The following is a 19,719-nucleotide window of genomic DNA, read 5'->3' as shown; positions in this document are numbered from 1 at the left end:
TGCATGCAAAAGGTAATAAACATATGGAACAAGTTTGGGGAGAAGACAATTGAGGCAAAACATGCAGCTATTTCAAGAGGCACTTGGAGTTATCTCTGAAGAAGGCAGCGTTTAAGGGATATGATAAAAAAAAAAAGCAAGTAGAATTCAGGTAACACCCAAAAATGAATAGGCACGTTGGGCTGCATTTGGTATGTTATCCTTTTCCTGTTCCCAGAATTTATTATATTCTTATTATATTATATTTCCTGTAGGGAAATGACTATTTTTGTCCCTCTCAAATTTCTGATTTAGGCTCTGGTCTATACCTGAAGTTTTACCAGCAGAACAATGTCAGTTAGGGATGTGATTTTTTTGCTAAAATAGCGATGCCAGTAAAAGCTGAGTATAGCTGCAGTTATACTAGTATACACAGCTGATCAATGTGCCCTTGATCAACTACCTGAGAAACATATCTAAGAGGACCTAGACCTATCAGTTGAATAAGACTCAAAAGCCATCAAACAACTGAACTCTGGTAAGGCATCCGAAAAGGATGGAATCCCAACAGAACTGTACAAAGCAGCAGGCCCAAAGGCTACCGAAGTGCTCCACAACATCTTGAGCAGTATCTAGGAAGAAGAAGAAATGCCACAAGACTTCAAGAATGCTACCATTGTATTACTGTTCAACAACAAAGGCAGGAAAGCTGACTGTGGAAACTACAAAGCAGGGGCGGCTCCAGGCACCAGCACAGCAAGCACATGCCTGGGGTGGCAAGCCGCGGGGGGCGGCGTGTCGGTCGCTGTGAGGGCGGCAGTCAGGCGGCCTTTGGCGGCGTGCCTGCGGGAGGTCCACCGATCCCGTGGTTTTGGCGGCAAGTACACCAAAGCCGCGGGACCGGCAGATCACCCACAGAAACGCCACCGAATCCGCGTGACCGCGGACCGCCCGCAGGCGTGCCGCCGAAGCCCGCCTGACTGCTGCGCTTGGGGCGGCAAAAAACATAGAGCCGCCCCTGCTACTAAGGCATTACTCTCTTTTGTACAGCAAGGAAAATACTTGCTCGCATTCTACTGAAGAGACTCTTTGCAAATATATTTGAGGAGAATTTGCCTGAAGCGCAGTGTGGTTTTACACCAGGTAAAGTACACTCTATGGACTTATTTTTGTTGTAAGGCAGGTCCAGGAAAAATGTTCAGAGCAGAACATGGACGTGTATGCAGTCTTCATCGACTTGACCAAAGCCTTTGATATGGTCAACAGAGAGGGTCTATGGGCTATTCTACATAAACTGGGCTGCCCAAGAAGGACCAGTTCCATGATCACATGACAGGGCAAGTGCTCTCCAACGGTCACTCTTCTGACAGATTCAAAATCTCGAATGGAGTAAAACAAGGCTTCATTCAACTTGTACTTTACTTGCATCCTCAGCCTGCCACAAGGGACTTGGCTCAGGGGATACGCATCCGCTACCGACTCAATGGCTCCCTGTTTGATCTTCGAAGATTAAACACTAAGACCAAGACGTCAGAGAGACTTCTCGTTGAAGCACTCTTTGCCCTGATGGCTCACAGACATAATGACCTTCAGGTAATCGCTGGCAGATTTTCTGAAGCATCCCAGCTCTTTGGCCTCACCATTAGTCTTGGTAAGACAGAGGTTTTGTTCCAACCTGCACCTCATTCCAATGCCCCAGTGCCAGCCATCTCCATCCGAGGCACAAAGTTGAAAAATGTGGATCAGCTCAAGTATCTGGGCAGTACCACCTGCAGTGCTGGTTCCCTTGACAAGGAAATTGCCTTTAGAATAGTAAAGCTAGCCAGGCCCTTGGCCGACTTCGAACAAAAGTCCTCAGTCAACACAACATCCATTCTCCGCCAAACTGAAGATCTATAATGTAGTGGTCCTAACATCTCTCCTGTTCAGTTCTGAGACATGAACTCTCTATAGATGGCATATTAAACAGCTCGAGCAATTTCACATGCGCTCCCTCCACTCAGTAATGAGCATTTGCTGTCACGACAGAGTGACCAACATTAAGGTCCTTGAGAGAGCAAACATAACCAGCAGCGAGGAAAAGTTGTTGAGAGTGCAACTGAGGTGGACTGGACCATCAGAATGGAAGACCACCACCTCCCAAAACAGATCTTGTATGAGGAGCTGAGGCAGGGCAAAAGAAAGAAGGGTCATCTGTACAAGTGCTTCAAAGACAGCCTGAAGAGCACTCTCCAGTGGGCTGGCATTAGCCCCAAAGAACTTGAGCAAATTACTCAGAACAGGACTCACTGGCGGTCTCTGACAAGAGAAGCATGCAATAATTTCGAGCAGGAGTGACACAATCATCTCCAGGCTGCAGGTGAAAGGTGCCATAAAGCTGCATCATCAAACATCATGGATACCTCCTTCCCATACCCTCAGTGCGGCTGATTCTCTGCATCAGGGTTCAGACTTCAGAGTCATATGCGTAGCCACAGATGAGATTTGTGATATCATCATCATTGTTACCGATGGACTACCAACACCACCAGTGTAAGGCACTTTATACAAGTTTAGTTTATTTCAGTTTACCTAAGTGGAAAAAGCTATGCCAGTACAAGCACTTTTATACCAGTATACATTACGCAGCTTTGCCATTTTAACTATACCAGCATAGTTAAAGCAGCTGAACTTTTAAGTGTAGACAAGTCTTCTGTCTGGGTGGCATCCCTCCCACGCCAATAACTGAACAATGATAGAATTATGTTGTCCTTTTGAAGACAAAAAAGAATAAAGATAAACAAAGCTCTAGAGCCTTTTAAAAACTGTAAACTTCATACCTTCTATGAATACAGCTACAACGTTGGGGAGATAGAGACTGTCATTTACTATATGTTTGCATAGTGCCTACCACATCTGGTTGTGGCCAGTAGGTGCTATGGCAATTTAAATGGTAAATAATTGAGGCTGCAACAGCAACATTTTCTATGTAACATTCTCTAGAATGCCCTTTCTCTCAGTTCTACTTATAAGAGGACTCACCTTTGGGTTGAAGATCATTTTAACATCATTGACTGTTGCATTAGCAACATGGCCAGAGATAATTTGTTTAGCATGATTAAAATGAGTCTTGTAATTTTTTGATTGGAAAAATTTGTCATTTTGATACAAGACAAAGCCAATACTTCCATCTCCAGATGAACCTACATTGGGCAAAGAGAAAAGAGATGTAGGTCATAGATACTAATGGAACGGATTATTATAGGAGGAGCTGATAGCAACTCCTATATTTAGCTAGCCTAACACTTCCATTGTAAAAGATCCTTTGAGAAGCTCTTACACCTCCGTTATACACAGCATGCCTTAATATTTGTCAGGGAAACCCTTTGAGCTAAGGAAGTACCTTTCCCTCTGTCCCATGAGATTCTAGTCAGCTTTTGCTGAGACATTAACTGTTAAAAAAAATCACCGTTTCCTTTCTCAGAGTTACATGCCCTAGAGCAATTTTGGCAGTCTGCAAGAAATTTAAAAGTTTATTAGAAAATATTTAAAAAGAAACGATACAGAAAATTTGAAGCGTCAGTTATTGGTCATTGGGGGTAACATACAGAGTATAGGGGGATGTTAGTATTTTGGGGTTGGGCAGCACACATAATATATACAGACTGCAATGTCCCCAATGGGGGGGTAAATGGTGAGCGGGATCAAGATACAGCCGACAAAGCGGTGAGGGTCCATCACTCATACAGAAAGTACAGACAGTCATGGGTATAAGTAAGCGGGCTGGGTAATGGGGATGGGGTGACCCTCACGTGGTGGGGTTCAGTTAGGTTCGGTGGGTTCAGGGCTCAGGGGATAAAGTCCAGCAGGGGGGGTTTATAGGTCTCTTCCCCCTTGCGGGTGCACGAGGTCTCCCTGGCTCACTCTCAGTATTGGCGGTGGCTGGTGATGTGCTCTGTGTAGATGTCCCGTGACCAATGAATAGTGTCCGAGACCATTAGGCGTCTCATGAGCCGCACGTAATGGCGGCCTACCCCACAGGTCCTTAGCACGCGTTCGTTACATGGGTCCCAGGCACCCAGGGCCCCAACGAGCAGAGCGTCGGTGTGCACCTCGTAGCCCTTTGTCCGCAGGGTGTCAGCCAGGGGGGCGTACTTTTCGAGCTTGCGGGCTCGGGCTTCACGGAAGGCCGGGGTCCTGTTCTCGAATGGAATCGTTACGTCAACCAGGATGATCTTTTTTCCAACCTCATCCGTGACGACGGATGTCTGGGCGCAGCGGGCTGTCAGTGCCGGGGACGGTGCGGTTGACGGTGACTTCTCCCAGGCGCGGGTCGATGGCTTTCACGAGGTGGTCCTAGACGGCATTGTGGCACAGTTGCCAGGCTCTGGCGTGGGGCTTACAGCTGCACAGGACATGGGGCAGGGTTTCGGTGACGTACCCGCACTTCCTGCAGCGCTTGTCCTGGTTCCCGTGGCGGACGGCTCCGTTGAGGGGGACGCAGTTCAGCCGGGCGCGGTGTATGAACCGCCAGTTGGCGAACCGGGTGAAGCTGCCCATGGAGAGGAAGTGGTTGCTGGAGTCCCACTTGCTGGTCACCTCGAAGGCCTTACCCTGGTCCGGTTTTTTCTTCAGGGTGTCCACGTATAGCGCGTGGACAGCGGCCTTCAGAGATCTCTCCAGCACGCCTCTGGCTCCGGGGGTGACGATGGTGTTGTCCTCCGTCCCAATCAGCGGCACCAGGACTCCCAGCTCCTGTCGTTCCTCGCTCCATACCCAGTGACAGCCCAGTCACTTCCCCAGTCGGCGCGTGGCATTGCGGGAGCGGGACCACAGCGAGGCGATGTCACCCCAGTCCCGGGCGAACTCACCGTCAAGGGAACCGCTCAGGAAGGTGGCCACATCCCGGTCGGAGGGAGGTCTGCCGATTCGCTTCCCAATGATGGTGCGCAAGGCGGTCGTCGCAACGTTCCTCACCTTAGCGTCCGGGCACATCAGGAGGCGGAAGGCGTGCGTGATGACCGCGATGTCGCACAGGTCTCCCATGCGGGGGATGTTGGCGCCACCGTGCCTGTGCGCGATGTATACGAGCTCGTTACTGGCTCTCTGGGGCAGGGACAGCCATTTCTTGACCAGCTGCCGGATGGTGTTGTCCGCCTTGTTGAGGGGCACCTTTGCCACGGCGGATCCTCTCAGGACGAAGGCGATGCGGGGGATCAGGAAGGTGTTCAGGGCGTTGATTTTCTGCCACGGCACCAGCAGGGATGCGTCGATCCTGGCGGCGTCCTGCAGGATCTCCCGGATGGTGTCCTCGGGGGTCTGCCGGACGCGGAAGCCTGTCGGCGTGCCAAGGTGCTGGTACGCCTGCCCCTCCGCCAGGGGAACGACGGACTCGCCCTGGATGAGGAACTCCGTCGTCAGTACTGAGTCCCTCTTGCTCCCGTCAACCTGGAGGGACGCGCACTTCTTGGCATTGAAGCGGAGTCCCTTCCAGTCCGCGGCTCTCCCGATGGTGTCAAGCATGCCCTGGAGCCTCTCGGGGTCGTCCACGATCAGGACCAGGTTGTCCGCGTAGGCCAGGACGCTCACCCTCTCGCCGTGCAGGTCGAAGCCGTCGGCGCCGTCGGAGATCGCCCGCAGGAGTGGCTCCATGGTGAGGTTGAAGATGATCAGGCTGAGGGGGCAGCCCTGCTTCACGCCGCTGCGGATCGGTATCTCGGCGGTCTCCCCTTCTACTGAGCGGATGGTGGTGCTGCAGCCCTCGTATAGTTCCCGGATCAGGTGAAGAAAGGTCTCTGGCATCCCAAACTCCTGGAGTGTGTCAAAGATGTGGTGGTGGGGGATGGACCTGAAGGCATGCATGAACATTCCCAATTGCCAGGTTCACAACGATGACAAAGCCACAGCAATAGAATCAGACACAGTGCTGGGAATATGTGAAAGCTGCCAGAGCAGCTATAGGGATGGGGCAGAAGAGATCCTGGCCTCTTTCCCTCAGACCCAGCACATGGCCTCAGTGGGTCATGCACTACATGGGACAGAAACTGGGATAGATGGCTCTGCCCCAACATACACATTCTCTGCACAGCATCTGGCCCCAGCAGCTTATTTCCATCTTCTGGAGATACTTCATGGAGCAGGTGCTCACCCAAGAGCTAAGCAAGGCTGAGCTCCATCCCTCCACTCCCAATACGGCACATTCACCCAGTGGGCCATCCTGCCCCTCTGGGATAACAGCCTTCTATTTCTGCCAGCTAATATAGTTAAACCTGTACCTCAAGAACTCCTGTTGCAGTCTATGCTGCAGTGCAGAAGGCTCAGGGTGGGGTTTTTTACAGTTGCACATAGTAGAATTTGTATTTACCTTTTCAATTTAAGAAAACCTAGGAAATTACATACAAAAAACTACTTTAAAATGGCTTTTTACAATGTATTAACTTAAACAACAAATTGAAGTCATAATATTGACAAAAATAGAGAAAAATATTGCAAACAAAGAGGAAAATGCTAATACACCTCTACCCCAATATAACGCAACCTGATATAACACGAATTCGGATATAACGCAGTAAAGCAGTGCTCCGGGGGGTGGGGAGGCTGCGCACTCGGGTGGATCATAGCAAGTTCGATATAACGCGGTTTCACCTATAATGTGGTAAAAAAATTTGGCTCCCGAGGACAGTGTTATATCAGGGTAGAGGTGTATATCAGTCTGCAGACTGCATCTCCTTTAGGATGGGGAAGGTGGAGCAGAGCTGCAGAATTGTCTCTCTTAGGGTGAACGAGACTGTGAAAATAATAATAAGAGCTACAGAGCAATTAGATCACACTGGTTTAGAGTCTTCCAGTGTATTTAATTATTTGTATAGCACCTTTTACTAGTATCAAATCAATGAATAAGCAAATAAGCAGAGATGACATTACAGAAGTTAAGAGACAGTTAGACATCTGTGAAAATAACTTCTAAGAATGAAATTTTTTTTTAAAACTGTATACTTGTAATGAAGATGAGGAAAGACAGTAGCTATTTTAACCAGTTCTCTGGGGTTTATTGTTGTCTTCCACCACACAAAGAGCAGAAGATGTACTTTTTTTTAGCCTAGATGATTTTATTCAGATAAAGGAAAACAACAAGGAAAGAGAGAACAAATGTAAAATCTGCATGTGAAGGAGAACACAGTAGCTCAATCTGTAACATTCTGCAACTGAAATTACATTAAGAACGGTTAAAAGAATGTTATTATTTAGGTTACAAAGTCAAGCATTTGAAAATTAGGAAATGCCAGATTTACATTTGATAAGCCAACTTTAATATTGTCCTTTTGTGCATCCCTCATGTTCACTGAATGAGGCAGGCGTCCTGTGGAAAAAAATGGTTTGTAATTATGAAATTAATCATGAACTAATCAAATTGTAATCATGAAATTAAAGTCTGTACCATAATAAATATGCACAGAATTAAGAATTAAGGTTACACAGGAAATTGTCTATCTGGCATTTCCTAACTTTTCAGTGCTTGACTTTGAAACAAAACACCACGCTTTTATGTGCAACTGTGACAATCATGCATCATTTGAAACTTGACTGTCCTGTACTACAGCACAGACTTCTACACCACTGGAGCTACCAGGCTAAAACAGCCTTTTACTGCTATTACCTATGAAATCCCCAGGGGAGGGAATGGGCTGCCTCTCCCATACCACCCTTACAGCTGCTCCGGCACCGCCCAGGTGTTCCCACGTACTGCGTGTGTGTGCTAATGCTGATACTTTGGTAGCAGCAGAGGCCTAGCACTTTAGAATGTTCATGGCACCATTATTTTGGCAAGTTGTTATAATTTCCCTGAGGAACATAAGGGAAGTGTCAGTTTTCAAACATGTGTAACTCAGCAAAACCTGAACAGATTTTCACAGGAATAAGAAAAGACATTTCTCTCTAGCTCCAGGCATTTCTCATTGCCATATTTCAGAAGCCTGCTGCAAATATTGAGGTGTTAGAACTTGTTTTTAAAAAGGTCTTAAGGAATTTTATAAAGGAAAAATGTTAGGCAACCTAAATATAGGGGTCACTCCCAGTTTAATGAAACATAAAGTGGCCACTGTCCCCTGCAACAGACAAGCAGACCACTCATTATTTAAAGATGCAGTACACCAAAAACAAAATGGCCTCTTTGCTTTCCATTTATAAACTAAGTTTAACAAGTTTTCTTATAATTTAATAAAGAATCAGACTAGTGACAAACTGAAGTTAGAGACTCCCTCATGTCAAAAATTAATTACTTATCTGTATCTACCAATCACCTACTGCATATTTGCAAAACTTCTCAAATATTTCTTGAACCATTTTGGATGTTTTAAAGGTTATGAATTTTTTGAGGGGGTGGGGAGGAGGTATATAAATACCCTGAAAACTTTTTTGGGGGGATGAAGACTGTTGTATTAATCATACTGCATTAAACATCAATTGCACAATTTGGCCTAATATGCCAAATATATATATAAAGAGTTGTTCAGAAAATGGTATTTTTTCTGCTTAGCCAATTGTGTGTTCCTCCTTTTCTGGTGCCCAAGTTGAGATCCTGGGGTCTTATTTGCAGAAGTGCTGAGGACTCACAGCTGCAAATTAAAGTCAATGGGCACTGTGCTTTGAACATATGAAGTGCTGCATTATACCATTTACTCTGAAAAATCGGGTCCTGTGCATCAAAAATTGGGCACAAAAGATGAGTGGAAATTTTGACTGTAATCTCTCTGTGCCTCAATTCCCCATCTGTAAAATGGGGATAAGAATAGCCCTTTACTTCACAGGCATATTGTGAAAATAAATTAGTATTTCTCAAGCACACAGATACCATAGTGACTGGTATCATAAAAAAGCCCATGAGGAAATTACTACTCAGAGAAAGGTTTGCATAATAGTGTGTAGTAAATAAGGCATCAGGTCACACTGAATAATGAGGAAAAAACAAAATATTGAATAGCTGCTCATTCAGTGAGCACGATCCACCCCACGTACTGAATGAGGCAGGAGTCCTGTGAAAAAAATAGCATGATATACTACAATCATAATGCATACACACAAGAAGGCCAAATTAAGGTTGCATAGTTAATCTTTGAGTGCTCAACTTTGCATATTAATGTTCATTTAACATAGTGTTTGGGTGTAATTTTATATTTATTGTCTGTTTGTTTGCACCACTATCCTATACTACAGGAATGATTCAGAGCTGCTCCGTTTGTGTAGGTTGCTAGCAGCTGGCATACAAAGAGGAAATATACCTCTATCCTTTGATAGCCAAAAGGGATTTTCTTTTTAAGCTTACATGGTAGTAGTCTATAGTTTTGGAGCAGAAATTTTTAGTCCAACCTCTAATGGAGATGTGTGATTTAGAGATTCACTTTGGAGTCTGTAGCTCTGTAACCACACATTCATTACAGTTATAACATAAAAACAACTCAGGCCATGTTACAGGTCAGTCAGCAGTGACTCACAGATAAGGTCACACAGTTTAGCTTTGTCATGTACACTTCTTGTTCTATGATATGTGCCCTAATATATGTACATAAAAACGACATCTTTTCATAGATTTTAGTCAAAGGAGTGTGAGAACACTTTTGTGCAGAATTTGCCCAGCGCTAGTTTTTGGGGAAGAGAAGAGTGTACTTACTGTTGTTCTTTGTAACGTTGATCAATATTTGAACTTCTGTATTGTTGTCAGGTTTCAAGTCAGAGACATTTTCATCTACATTAATATTTTCAGACTGTAAACTTCCTGATACTGTGTAGGCAAAAGTCACCAAAGAATTTGTACAAATTGTTAGAATTTGTAAAAATTTGCTCATTGTCCTTATAATTCCCACAAAGCAAATAAGCTTACCTGTCTGTGCAGAGAAAAAAGCTGTTGTTGTAGTTGGCTTCAATGAAATGTGATTAACTGCAATATTGGGCTGAATAGCAGAGCCATCCAAAGAGAAATTTTGCAGTGTCTGTGTGAGGCTGCATTGAAGTAAGGAATGGTGTAAATGTCTTTACCACTGTAAAGTATATCAGAATATAGAGCCAATGTCTGCCCTCCCTCAGTGATTTCAAATTTGTTCCATAGAGTGTAGGACAGGGAAGAATTTGGCCAAAAATCTCTTATTCTAATGGGCCAAATCCCATTACTGTTGAAGTCAATGGGAGATTTGCCTTTGACTTCAGTGGAACTAGGATTTGGCCTTTTATGCATCAAGGGGGAAAATCTAGAATATTGCTACAATTTAATAGTTGGTTAAATAACTGGGAGATTTTTTTTCTAATTGTGTCAATGTGTCCAGGAACCTGCTCCTTTAAGCATGCTAGTAATTCACCTTTTCCATTCTCTGGATATCCTACTAGTAATAATAATACTTTAAATTCTATGATTCCTTTCATACAAGAACCTCTCAGTGTTTATTAATATTCATTAAGCTTCACATCTACCCAGGAGGTAGAGTAAGAACTCCTATTCCCATTGTCCAGACAGGGAAAGCGAGGCACTGGTTAACTGACGGGCCAAAGGTGACACAGCAATTCAGTGGCAAAGCTGGGAACTGAATGCAGGTAACTTGACTTTTCATCCCCAACTCTAGACCTCACTGTCTCCAGATTAGGAAAACTGGGCCAACTTCATTCATCCCTGGGGTAACTCTTCTGAATCAGTGGAGTTACCCTGGAGATTAATTTGTCCCACTGTGTTCCATTTTTCATCTTAAATGGACAGACATGTTTAGTTTTACCAAATTTAATAGAAACAGAAATTGTAATTACCTTGCTGTAACAATAGTAAGGTTATCATCTGCAAAGTTGAATTCACTCACTCTGGCATCCAAAAGTTGGCTAACTGTAGCCACTGCAGCCACTGTAGCAGTAGCTTCCTGACAAACAAAAAAGAGGGAAATATTCAGTAGGAATGGTATATGAACTCACTTCTTTTAATACGCTGTATTGTGATAGAATATTTTGTTAACACTTGCCTTAATCAAAAGGAAATAGAATAAGTAACCCTCTTCTCCCCAGCCCTGTCTGCCTCGCATTCCATACCTTCCCTTTTATTTCCATTTAGCTGATCCCCTCCTAAATAAATTCCCCCAAAACAAACAAACAAACTCATAATGTGGAACTAGCATAACTTTTAGTGACATTTTGCTTATGTGTTATATCCCTTCCCCACTTTGTGTCTTGTGTCAATCCTGTCTATTTAGATTGTAATCTCTTCAGGACAGGGACCATTTACTACTCTGTTTGTGCAGCACCAAGCACATTGGGGCCCCACTCTTGGTTGGCCCTTAGGGACTACCGTAATAAACCTGTTAAATAAAAATTTAAAATAAAAATGAGCTATTACTGGAAAAAAGTCTTTGAACCAACCGATGCATAGGCACCTCACATTATTTGAATGTAGATAGGCAAAAAAAGAGGTTAATGTAGTACGTCAGGTTCAGTTGATTCCAATATTTGAATTTCAAATGCACAAAATTTGAAGTGATTGATAGAGGTGAATCCATCATGTTATCCCAGAAACTGAGATAGGGACACTATACTAAGATGCTTGAGATCTGAACTCAGATCCAGTGTTTAATAGTTCAATGTATTGCAACTAGATTAGATACTTGGGTTTTGTTGTTGTTTTTTATTAAGTGAAACCAAAAAGACTGATTTGTTGTGGGGCTTGGAAAAGTGTCCCAAACATCACACTATATCCTATTAAGCCATAAAACAAAATACCTTTTTAGTTCTGGTGAATCTCACCTGAGAATAATTTTTCAGAATCTGTTCTGCAATATCAGCAGCAGTAGAGATGTTCTCAGTGGTCAGTTTCTCCGGCACAGAAGTAAGGATCTGGGTATTACTGGCAATGGACGAAATGTTATCTGGACCGTGTAACTGTTAGAAAAATGGTACATCACACAAAGAAAATATGAGGGAAAACAGTGGCCAACTGTATACCCATTCTCTAATGAAATAAAAGAATAACAGGTTCACAGCCAAATTATTTGCTGCTATAAACTGACACAGCTCCTATTAATTCAATAGAACTGTGCCAGCTTATATCAACACGCAGAGAATGTGGCCCACTATACACAGTCACTTCTCTCACTCATAGAAATACAATAAGATCTTGTCTAGATGACTAAGGGTATGTTTACACTGCAATAAAAGACCCAAGGCTGGCCTGGGTCAGCTGACTTGGGCTTCTGGGGGGTGAGGGGGCATGGGCTGTGGAGCTGTAAAATTAAAGAGTAGAGGTTCGGGCTTGGGCTGGAGACCAGATTCTGAGAACTTGTGGGTCTTTTATCATTGAAGACCTACCCTGAGCTTCTGAATCCATGGACTTCTGTAGCCCCTTCCACTCACAATGTGTGCTACATAAACAGAATTAGATTTTAAATGACTTTAGGAAGCCATCAGAAGAACAAAGGAAATGCCATACTAGAGTAGCCTAGTCCTTCTAAGTAGTTCTAGGATGACTGATAAATCTTTAAATGATAAAGCTTGAATGAAGCTCTGAGATATAGAGGTGGGTTTGCAGCCTGCAGAGCAGTGAAGTTGTACACTAATAACTACAGGAGATGCATTATGTGCGTATTACATACAAACACTATGTTAAAAGAACATTATTAAGGTTGCAAAATTAAGCACTCAAATAGGAAATGTCAGAATTAACATTGCCCGTGCAACCTTAATTTGCCCCCGCCCCCACCCCTGTGTACGTATGCATTGTGATACAGTCTTTAATTACATGATCACATACTATTTTTGCCACAGGACCCCTGCCTCATTCAAGGCACCTTCTCGGGGAGTGAGTCAGGTTTATGTAGTAAAGGAGGCTGTTGTCTGCAGGACCCCTGCTTCATTTGTTGCAGAAGTTGGAAAGGGTGTAGTGAAGGAAGCAGGACAGTGACGGAAGAGAGGATGATCTCATGGTTATGACATCTGAATGATGACCTGGATAATTGGATTCATGTGCCCGTATGCCTTATTTACTGCACACTATTTAAACCCTGGCCTGGATATAGTATTAATTTTTCATGGCACCTATCGCTATTATATCTGAGTGCCTCAAAATCCTTAGTTTATTTTCAAATTATCCCCATGTTACAGATGGGATACTGAAACACAAAGATTAAGGTCAGAAATATCCACCAATTTGGGGTTCCTAACTTGAGACTTCTATGACCTGATTTTTTCAGAGTCCTTAGCACTGAGAGCACAGGAGAAACAGTCTGGGTTATGGGCCTTTACAAAAGTGGTAATTCCTGATCATAGCAGATATAGCTTTCCATCAATTTTCCATCATCATTTGTAACTGGAAAATGTTTAGTTTTCTTTAAAATTCACTAGGTGGCAGTCTAACTTCAAAAGTTAAAAGAATATTGTGGGCAACAATTTAAACTGAAAACACAAATACAGAGCCTATGCTATTACTATTATTAGTAGTAGTAAATATTTATATTATGGTAGCTTCCCGAGGCCCCAGTCTGACACTGTACAGAAAAAGAGAGACAAACCCTGCCCTGACAGGCTCACAATCTAAAGATGCAAACAGAACAAAGATAGAGTTGGTGACAGTACATGGGAGCAAATAAAAATGATCAAGAATTGGCACATCTTTGCTAGTTACGTGGATTGTAGCTTTTTTGTTTTGTTTTAAACTGGGGTTTAAAGTAGGTACAGCTTCACTCTAAGAAGGCATAAAAGTTTGCAGGCTCATGAGTTTTAAAATAACGAGCAAAAAAAACCCTATACTTTGGAATGCCCATTTCAGAGAGAACCTAGGGGATAATGTGTAAACTTGCTTCTCCTCTCTTTTCTCCCAATTTATTTTAGGGTGGCGTTTTCAAGTATTCAGCATTGAACTCTGCTCCCACTCAAATCAAATGGGAAATCACAGGCCAAAAGTGAGTGCTTTTGAAAATCCCACCTTTATTTATTTTCTGTATGTGCAGCTGTATTGTAATATGGAATCATAACCAATGGCCTGAAACAGGTTGAAAGCTTCATTATACTTTATAACAGTTTTATTGATGAAGACAAATCTGTTATTTATCCTATTTTCTAATGAACCTATCTTTATAAATCTGTGACATACCATTTTACAGTTATAAAACATTTAGTTCTTAAAAAGTGGGCAACTACTCACTGGGCTAGGGAAGAGCAAAGCAGCCAGAATGTACTGGTGATTTTAGCCCACTGTTTCTTGTTTCAATCAACTCTGCATTTGGAATCCATATCCCAAACTCAGATCATGAAGGTCATTATAGCCCCCCTTCACTGTAGTTGGCATATTAAAAGATAGGATTACCTGATCCATTAGGATTTTCAGGTTCTTACTGCAGTCCACCACCTTCACATCATCTAGAGTAGGTTTTCCTCCTATTTTGGAGCACTTCCGGCTTGCTTTTGGAGTACCAGCTTTAATTTAAAAAAAAGTCCTTTCACAGTCATATGTCAGCATTCTTTGCAGGTCCCTTAGAATTTTTTTAATTGTTTTCTTCTCAGGGCCTGATCCAGTAATTCTCACTCATATAAATAACTCTTATTCAATCAAGTAGTGCTATTGATGTCATTGGGTTATTCATGTAAATAAGGGAAGGATTAGTCACATAAGTAAGGGTTGTAGAATCATACCCCTTAAGCAGGTAATTTCCCCCCCCACACACAATAGGTTTGAAAATTTGTCACAGGTTACCAGCAGAAATACAGAGGAGGCAGTAACAATATAAATGTTACTGAACAAAGAGATGCCCTACAGATCATCAGACATTGTAAGTATTGTGAACTCATTGTGTTATATAATATTCAACTGATCCTATTAAAAACCTCTTTCCTACTCCTGTTTTTTACTTACAAAATACCCACAATCCAATCAGACTAAATGGATGATATTTTAATAACTTTTCCTGAAACCTTTTTCTATGTCATATGGTACAATTAAATTAATTCTCTGCACGGTAGTAGCTGACTTAATTACCACCTGATAACTGTTCAGTGGCTTATGTGATATGAGTTAGTGATCTCAGTCCAGTTCCAAGTGGCCAGGTATCCCACTCATAAAACTCACCATTCAGACTAGCATTTTTGCTGGCCATTTTGGAGACCAAGGACATGAAGAGTAAATTATATTTATTTACATTGACATATGGAGACTAAATTACCCCTTCACCTTCATAGGGATCAGCATCAAAACATAGTGGCAGCGCAGTGTGGGGAGGGCTGTATCTGTTCAGGGTTTACATAGAGGACTTCCATCTCCTGGTCTGATAAGCTGACATCTTTCACCAGCCTTAAATTCACTTTTTGGGGGGAAAGAGGAGGGGAAGAGGGGTAAGGAGGGGAGAGAAAAGAAACACCTACCGTTTACAGTGAACTTTTCACATTTTTCTTCAGAATAGCCATATCTGTCTACTATAATTCTTGTAAAAGTAAACTTTTGTGAAGAGTTGAATGGGTAAATACTATTTTCACAGAAATTAACTGTGTAGGGAACAAAATACATTCAGGTTAAATACTATCATCATGTAGAGCAATTTTCAAGAACACAAAATATAAAGCTAGGCAGGAGGTGATTATAACTTTAGACTTGTGACTTAAATCAGTGGTTTTCAACCTGTGATCCATGGACTCCAGGGGGTCCACAAACTGTCTAAGATTTTCAAAAGGGTCCGCACCGCCATTCAAAATTTGTAGGGGTCCACAAATGACAAAAGGTTGAAAACCACGTCCTTAAAGGGACAATACAGAGACAAAGTGGGTGAGGCAATGTCTTTTTGTGACACTGAGCCAGAAAGGGTTAAGCGACTAGCAGGCTAAATGATCCAAATTCAACCTTTAAAGACTTATTAGAGAAGTATATAAAGTAGTAATTAGGGACATTCCTTATAAATAGCTAACAAAGCCATGCTAGATAAACTAGAGCTTTAAAATGCAAACCTGTATTGTAGAGAATAAGGCTAGGTCTACACTACAGCGGGGGTCCGACCTAAGATACGCAACTTCAGCTACGTGAATACCGTAGCTGAAGTTGCGTATTTTAGGTCGGCTTACCTGGCGGTGAGGACGGGGGAAAGCCGACCGCTGCCGCGCTGCCGCCGACTCCGCTGCCGCCTCTTGCCGAGGTGGATTTCTGGAGTCGACGGCAGAGCGATCAGGGATCGATTTTACCGCGTCCTCACGAGACGCGGTAAGTCGATCCCCGATAGACCGATTGCTACCCGCCGGATCGGCGGGTAGTGAAGACATACCCTAAGAGGTAAATACTAACTGTATGTGTTTCCCTCTCTCTTATTAGATGTTAACCATGTAACCAGATTAGCTTGTGGATGCTAACTCCCTTTCATGTTTTAATTGTATTAGATTATGTTTATGGATGGTTCAGTTACCCTTAAGATCAAAGATGTAAGATATTGCAGGAAATAATATTACTTACATTGTCTTCAGTTTAAATTGTCTGTGCCATAATGGAATGCCTTGATAGTTTGAATAGATAATTGCCTTAAGTTAATTAATACTACTAGTTTACCTGTGTATACATAAGAAATAGGGATTTTTACTTCAAAGCAACTGATGTGTGTTACCTATTCTTCATTCAAGGAACGCCTGCTGTGTTATTATACTGTCAAGAAGCTATCGCAGCCTGCCAGCGATCTATAAAAGAACTCTAGGGTCCCGATCCTGTATCTGAGCTCTTCTTAAATTTGGTTGGGGAAACCTGAGTTGGAAGACGGAAATCTCCAGCTCCAGTCTGGATTATCCTGCTAAGTCTCATGGAAGAATTTGAACAGACTCTATATATGGACTGCCTATTTGGACTATAACCTGAAAAAATGATTCTGGAAAGAACTTTTTGCAACTCAGCAGCTCACCATCCCTACTATGAAACTGACCTAAGAATTCTATTCATATCTGTATGTATAATCTTTTAACCACAATACTCTTTCTTCTTTTTTTATAAATCTTAGTTTAGTTAATAAGAATTGGCTGTAAGCATGTATTTGTGTAAGATCTGAAATATTCATTGATCAGTTGGGTAATGTGTCCGATCCCTTGGGATTGGTAGAACTTTATGTATGATGAACAAGATTTTCAATAATCCGCATCATAGTTGACTTGGCTGTCTGGGTGGGAGCCCAGGGCTGGGTTGCTTTAAGAGACCTGTGTATTTGGCTTCTGGGTAACCGGTAAGGTATGTTAGAAGCTCTTTTGTTGCTGACTTGGTGAATCTAATTACTAGAATAACGACCAGTTTTGGGGATCAGCTGCCCCATTCTTTGCAGTTTGCCCTGATTGAGCAACCTCAGTCTGGCCTCTCCAAGCGACAATGGTCACACTTATATTGGACTAACTTCTGTTGGTGAGAAACAAGCTTTAAAGCCACACACAGCTCTTCTTCTGGACTCATTGCATACAACAATTAAAGGGACATTGTGAAGTTACAAATTATGGGCCAGATCCTCAGCTGTTGTGGCTCCACAGAAGACAATATAAGAAATTAGACCCTTACTTTTCACTATCTGTGCTGCCTGTATTGGGGGGGGGTTGGACAATGAAAATAGACTAGCTAGTTTCACTTGCCAGGTTCTAGTGCCTTGGCAAAATGTGGGAATATCTATATCAAATACTTAAGGACCATGTTTATTTGCTACCTATTAGAATAGAGTTACAGAGGGAGCTGGTATCAACCAATATATTTAGGTTGCCTACCCCTGTCATTCTAAAAGATTCCTGCAACCTTTTCTTTGAGAAACCTTCACACCTTCATCACTTGCAGCAGAGTTTTGATATTCAGCAGGGGGAATCCCTTCAGGGTAGCAAAGTGCCTACTCTTTGTCTCATGAAATTCTGTTCAGCTTTTGCTCAACTGTTACAAATCACCATTTCCCTCCTCTCTCATGAAAAAAGTTGACAGTCTACCAAAATAACTAAACACAAATATTCTAAGGCGAGCTGATGCCACCAGCAAAGCAGCAGCAACATTACACTGTATCGAGACACCTGGGAGCTGCCAGAGCAGAGAGGGAGGAGGAAGGAAATCGGGGAAGAAAGTCTGGCTGCTTTCCACCACCACTCCTAGTTCCAGCACTTGGTCCCAGCAATCCATTCCCACCACCTCTATCTAGGGACATCATATGGGGCCAAAGCGCCGATAAGTCCTAGGGCTCATGAAGTGGGAAGGAAGCGAAAGAAAGCAGGGCCAGGCTCCCCACATCCACCTCCTAGACCTGTAGCCTATAAAATGTATTAGGTTAAGAAATAAGTCAAAATTAGGCTTTTGCCTAAGTTAGGCTAAGTATAGAGGAGCATGGGAAATTGAGTTTGTTAGTGTGAGCGAAGGTTAGAGATAAGTTGGAGACTTTAAGATGAGAAAATTGAAATTAGCAAGGTCATGACCCAAGGTTTGGTTTTGGTTATAACTGGTTTTAGCAGGGTTTTAGTGAGTGTTTTTGAAAATCTGGAATATTTTATTAAAATTCTATCTATATTGGCAGCATGGGAAGGACATTGGTGCAGATGTTAATGTAAATAATGTGTAACGTAAAGAGATGGCAGAAATGTGAATATGGTAATCGGTAGGTTTAATGTTAATTAATAGGAAAAGGAGTAGCCTTACAAAATTGTGGGAGAACTCTAATTAACACCGAAAGGGTACTGTTAAATTACAGGATTTTAAAACTATACTTCATTCAGTTGTCAGTGGACTGATCACCCATTGTTACGCCATTCTATCTATGAATGTAAGTATAATTTTAGTATCTGTGTAAATGGTAATTGTTTGCCTGTTTGCTTAACTAATCATTGTTCTCCTAAATAAGGTTTGGTTCTATCATTCAAAATGTCATCCAAGGCCCTCTACTAAACTAAATTGTCTCTGACCAACCTAGAGGCTCCAACTTGAAAACTAAGTTTGGTCTATTGCGTTCTTAGCTTTAATGATTTAATACTAATTGGGAACATTTAAAATTCAAGGTTACAACCCAGCACATGGCTCCAGAGGCCCATTTCCTCACCCCTCTTCTAGGGCACCACATAGTGCAGGAGCCCCCTGCACTCCCCCAAACACCCACCAGACCCATCAGTGCTCTCTCCCTTTATGGTAATGGCCTTCTCCTGCTACTTGCTAACATAGCTAGTCCCATAGCTTCATTAAGTGGTAGCAGTCAGTGTTGCAGTGCTGAAGTTTCAGGTAAAGGTGCATGCTGAGGACAAGGGGATTGTTTTAGCTGCACATTGTGACACTGTATGAAATAACGTGAGAGATATGAAGGTAGAATCCACTGTTGATCTAACCAAATATTACCATGGGTTTGTAAAGGGATTCAGTAACATTGCTACATCCACAATAAACCTTACTAAGAAAAAGCCTGTTATAGTAAAACATGATTTTGATAAACCATTTGTTATACACCGATAATTCTGATGTTGAACTGAAAGCTGTAATAATACATAATCAAGAATGAGAATTACTGTGATGCATTAAGCAGTGTCTAGGACACTGCACCCCTTTCTGCATCAATTTTGCATGGGGGAAGTGTGATGCTGTATGAAATAATGTGAGACTTTATGATATTATTGATATCAATATTATAAAATTGCAATGAATCTTACCAGATATGCTGTGGAAGGTATCAGTGAAAATGTTGTGATTTGCCGAGTATGATAATCTTGTCTCATCTTTGTATTGTGAATTACAAAAGTGTGTGATATATCTGTATTTCAAACTGGTGCTGTTTGTGGGTGAAACCC

At 42.5% G+C, this 19,719-nt stretch overlaps 1 protein-coding gene across 1 annotated transcript in view; it reads right to left on the bottom strand.

The window, feature by feature from the left end:
• Nucleotides 1-19,719, bottom strand: part of ADGRG7 (adhesion G protein-coupled receptor G7) — a 54,061-nt gene that overhangs the window by 23,764 nt on the left and 10,578 nt on the right. The window contains exons 3-10 of the mRNA XM_029913249.1: nucleotides 15,334-15,453; nucleotides 14,282-14,391; nucleotides 11,728-11,862; nucleotides 10,747-10,853; nucleotides 9,836-9,954; nucleotides 9,626-9,736; nucleotides 8,568-8,573; nucleotides 3,001-3,161 (exon numbers count right to left, since the gene is read on the bottom strand). Coding sequence (XP_029769109.1) covers nucleotides 3,001-3,161; nucleotides 8,568-8,573; nucleotides 9,626-9,736; nucleotides 9,836-9,954; nucleotides 10,747-10,853; nucleotides 11,728-11,862; nucleotides 14,282-14,391; nucleotides 15,334-15,453 — 869 coding nt within the window. The remainder of the gene's footprint in view (nucleotides 1-3,000; nucleotides 3,162-8,567; nucleotides 8,574-9,625; nucleotides 9,737-9,835; nucleotides 9,955-10,746; nucleotides 10,854-11,727; nucleotides 11,863-14,281; nucleotides 14,392-15,333; nucleotides 15,454-19,719) is intronic.

The sequence above is a fragment of the Terrapene carolina genome, unplaced genomic scaffold (assembly GCF_002925995.2).
Source record: "Terrapene carolina triunguis isolate 2854851 unplaced genomic scaffold, T_m_triunguis-2.0 Scaffold558, whole genome shotgun sequence".
In the NCBI taxonomy this organism is placed as follows: Eukaryota; Metazoa; Chordata; order Testudines; family Emydidae; genus Terrapene; species Terrapene triunguis.
This window is presented reverse-complemented; position numbering and strand designations above follow the sequence as displayed.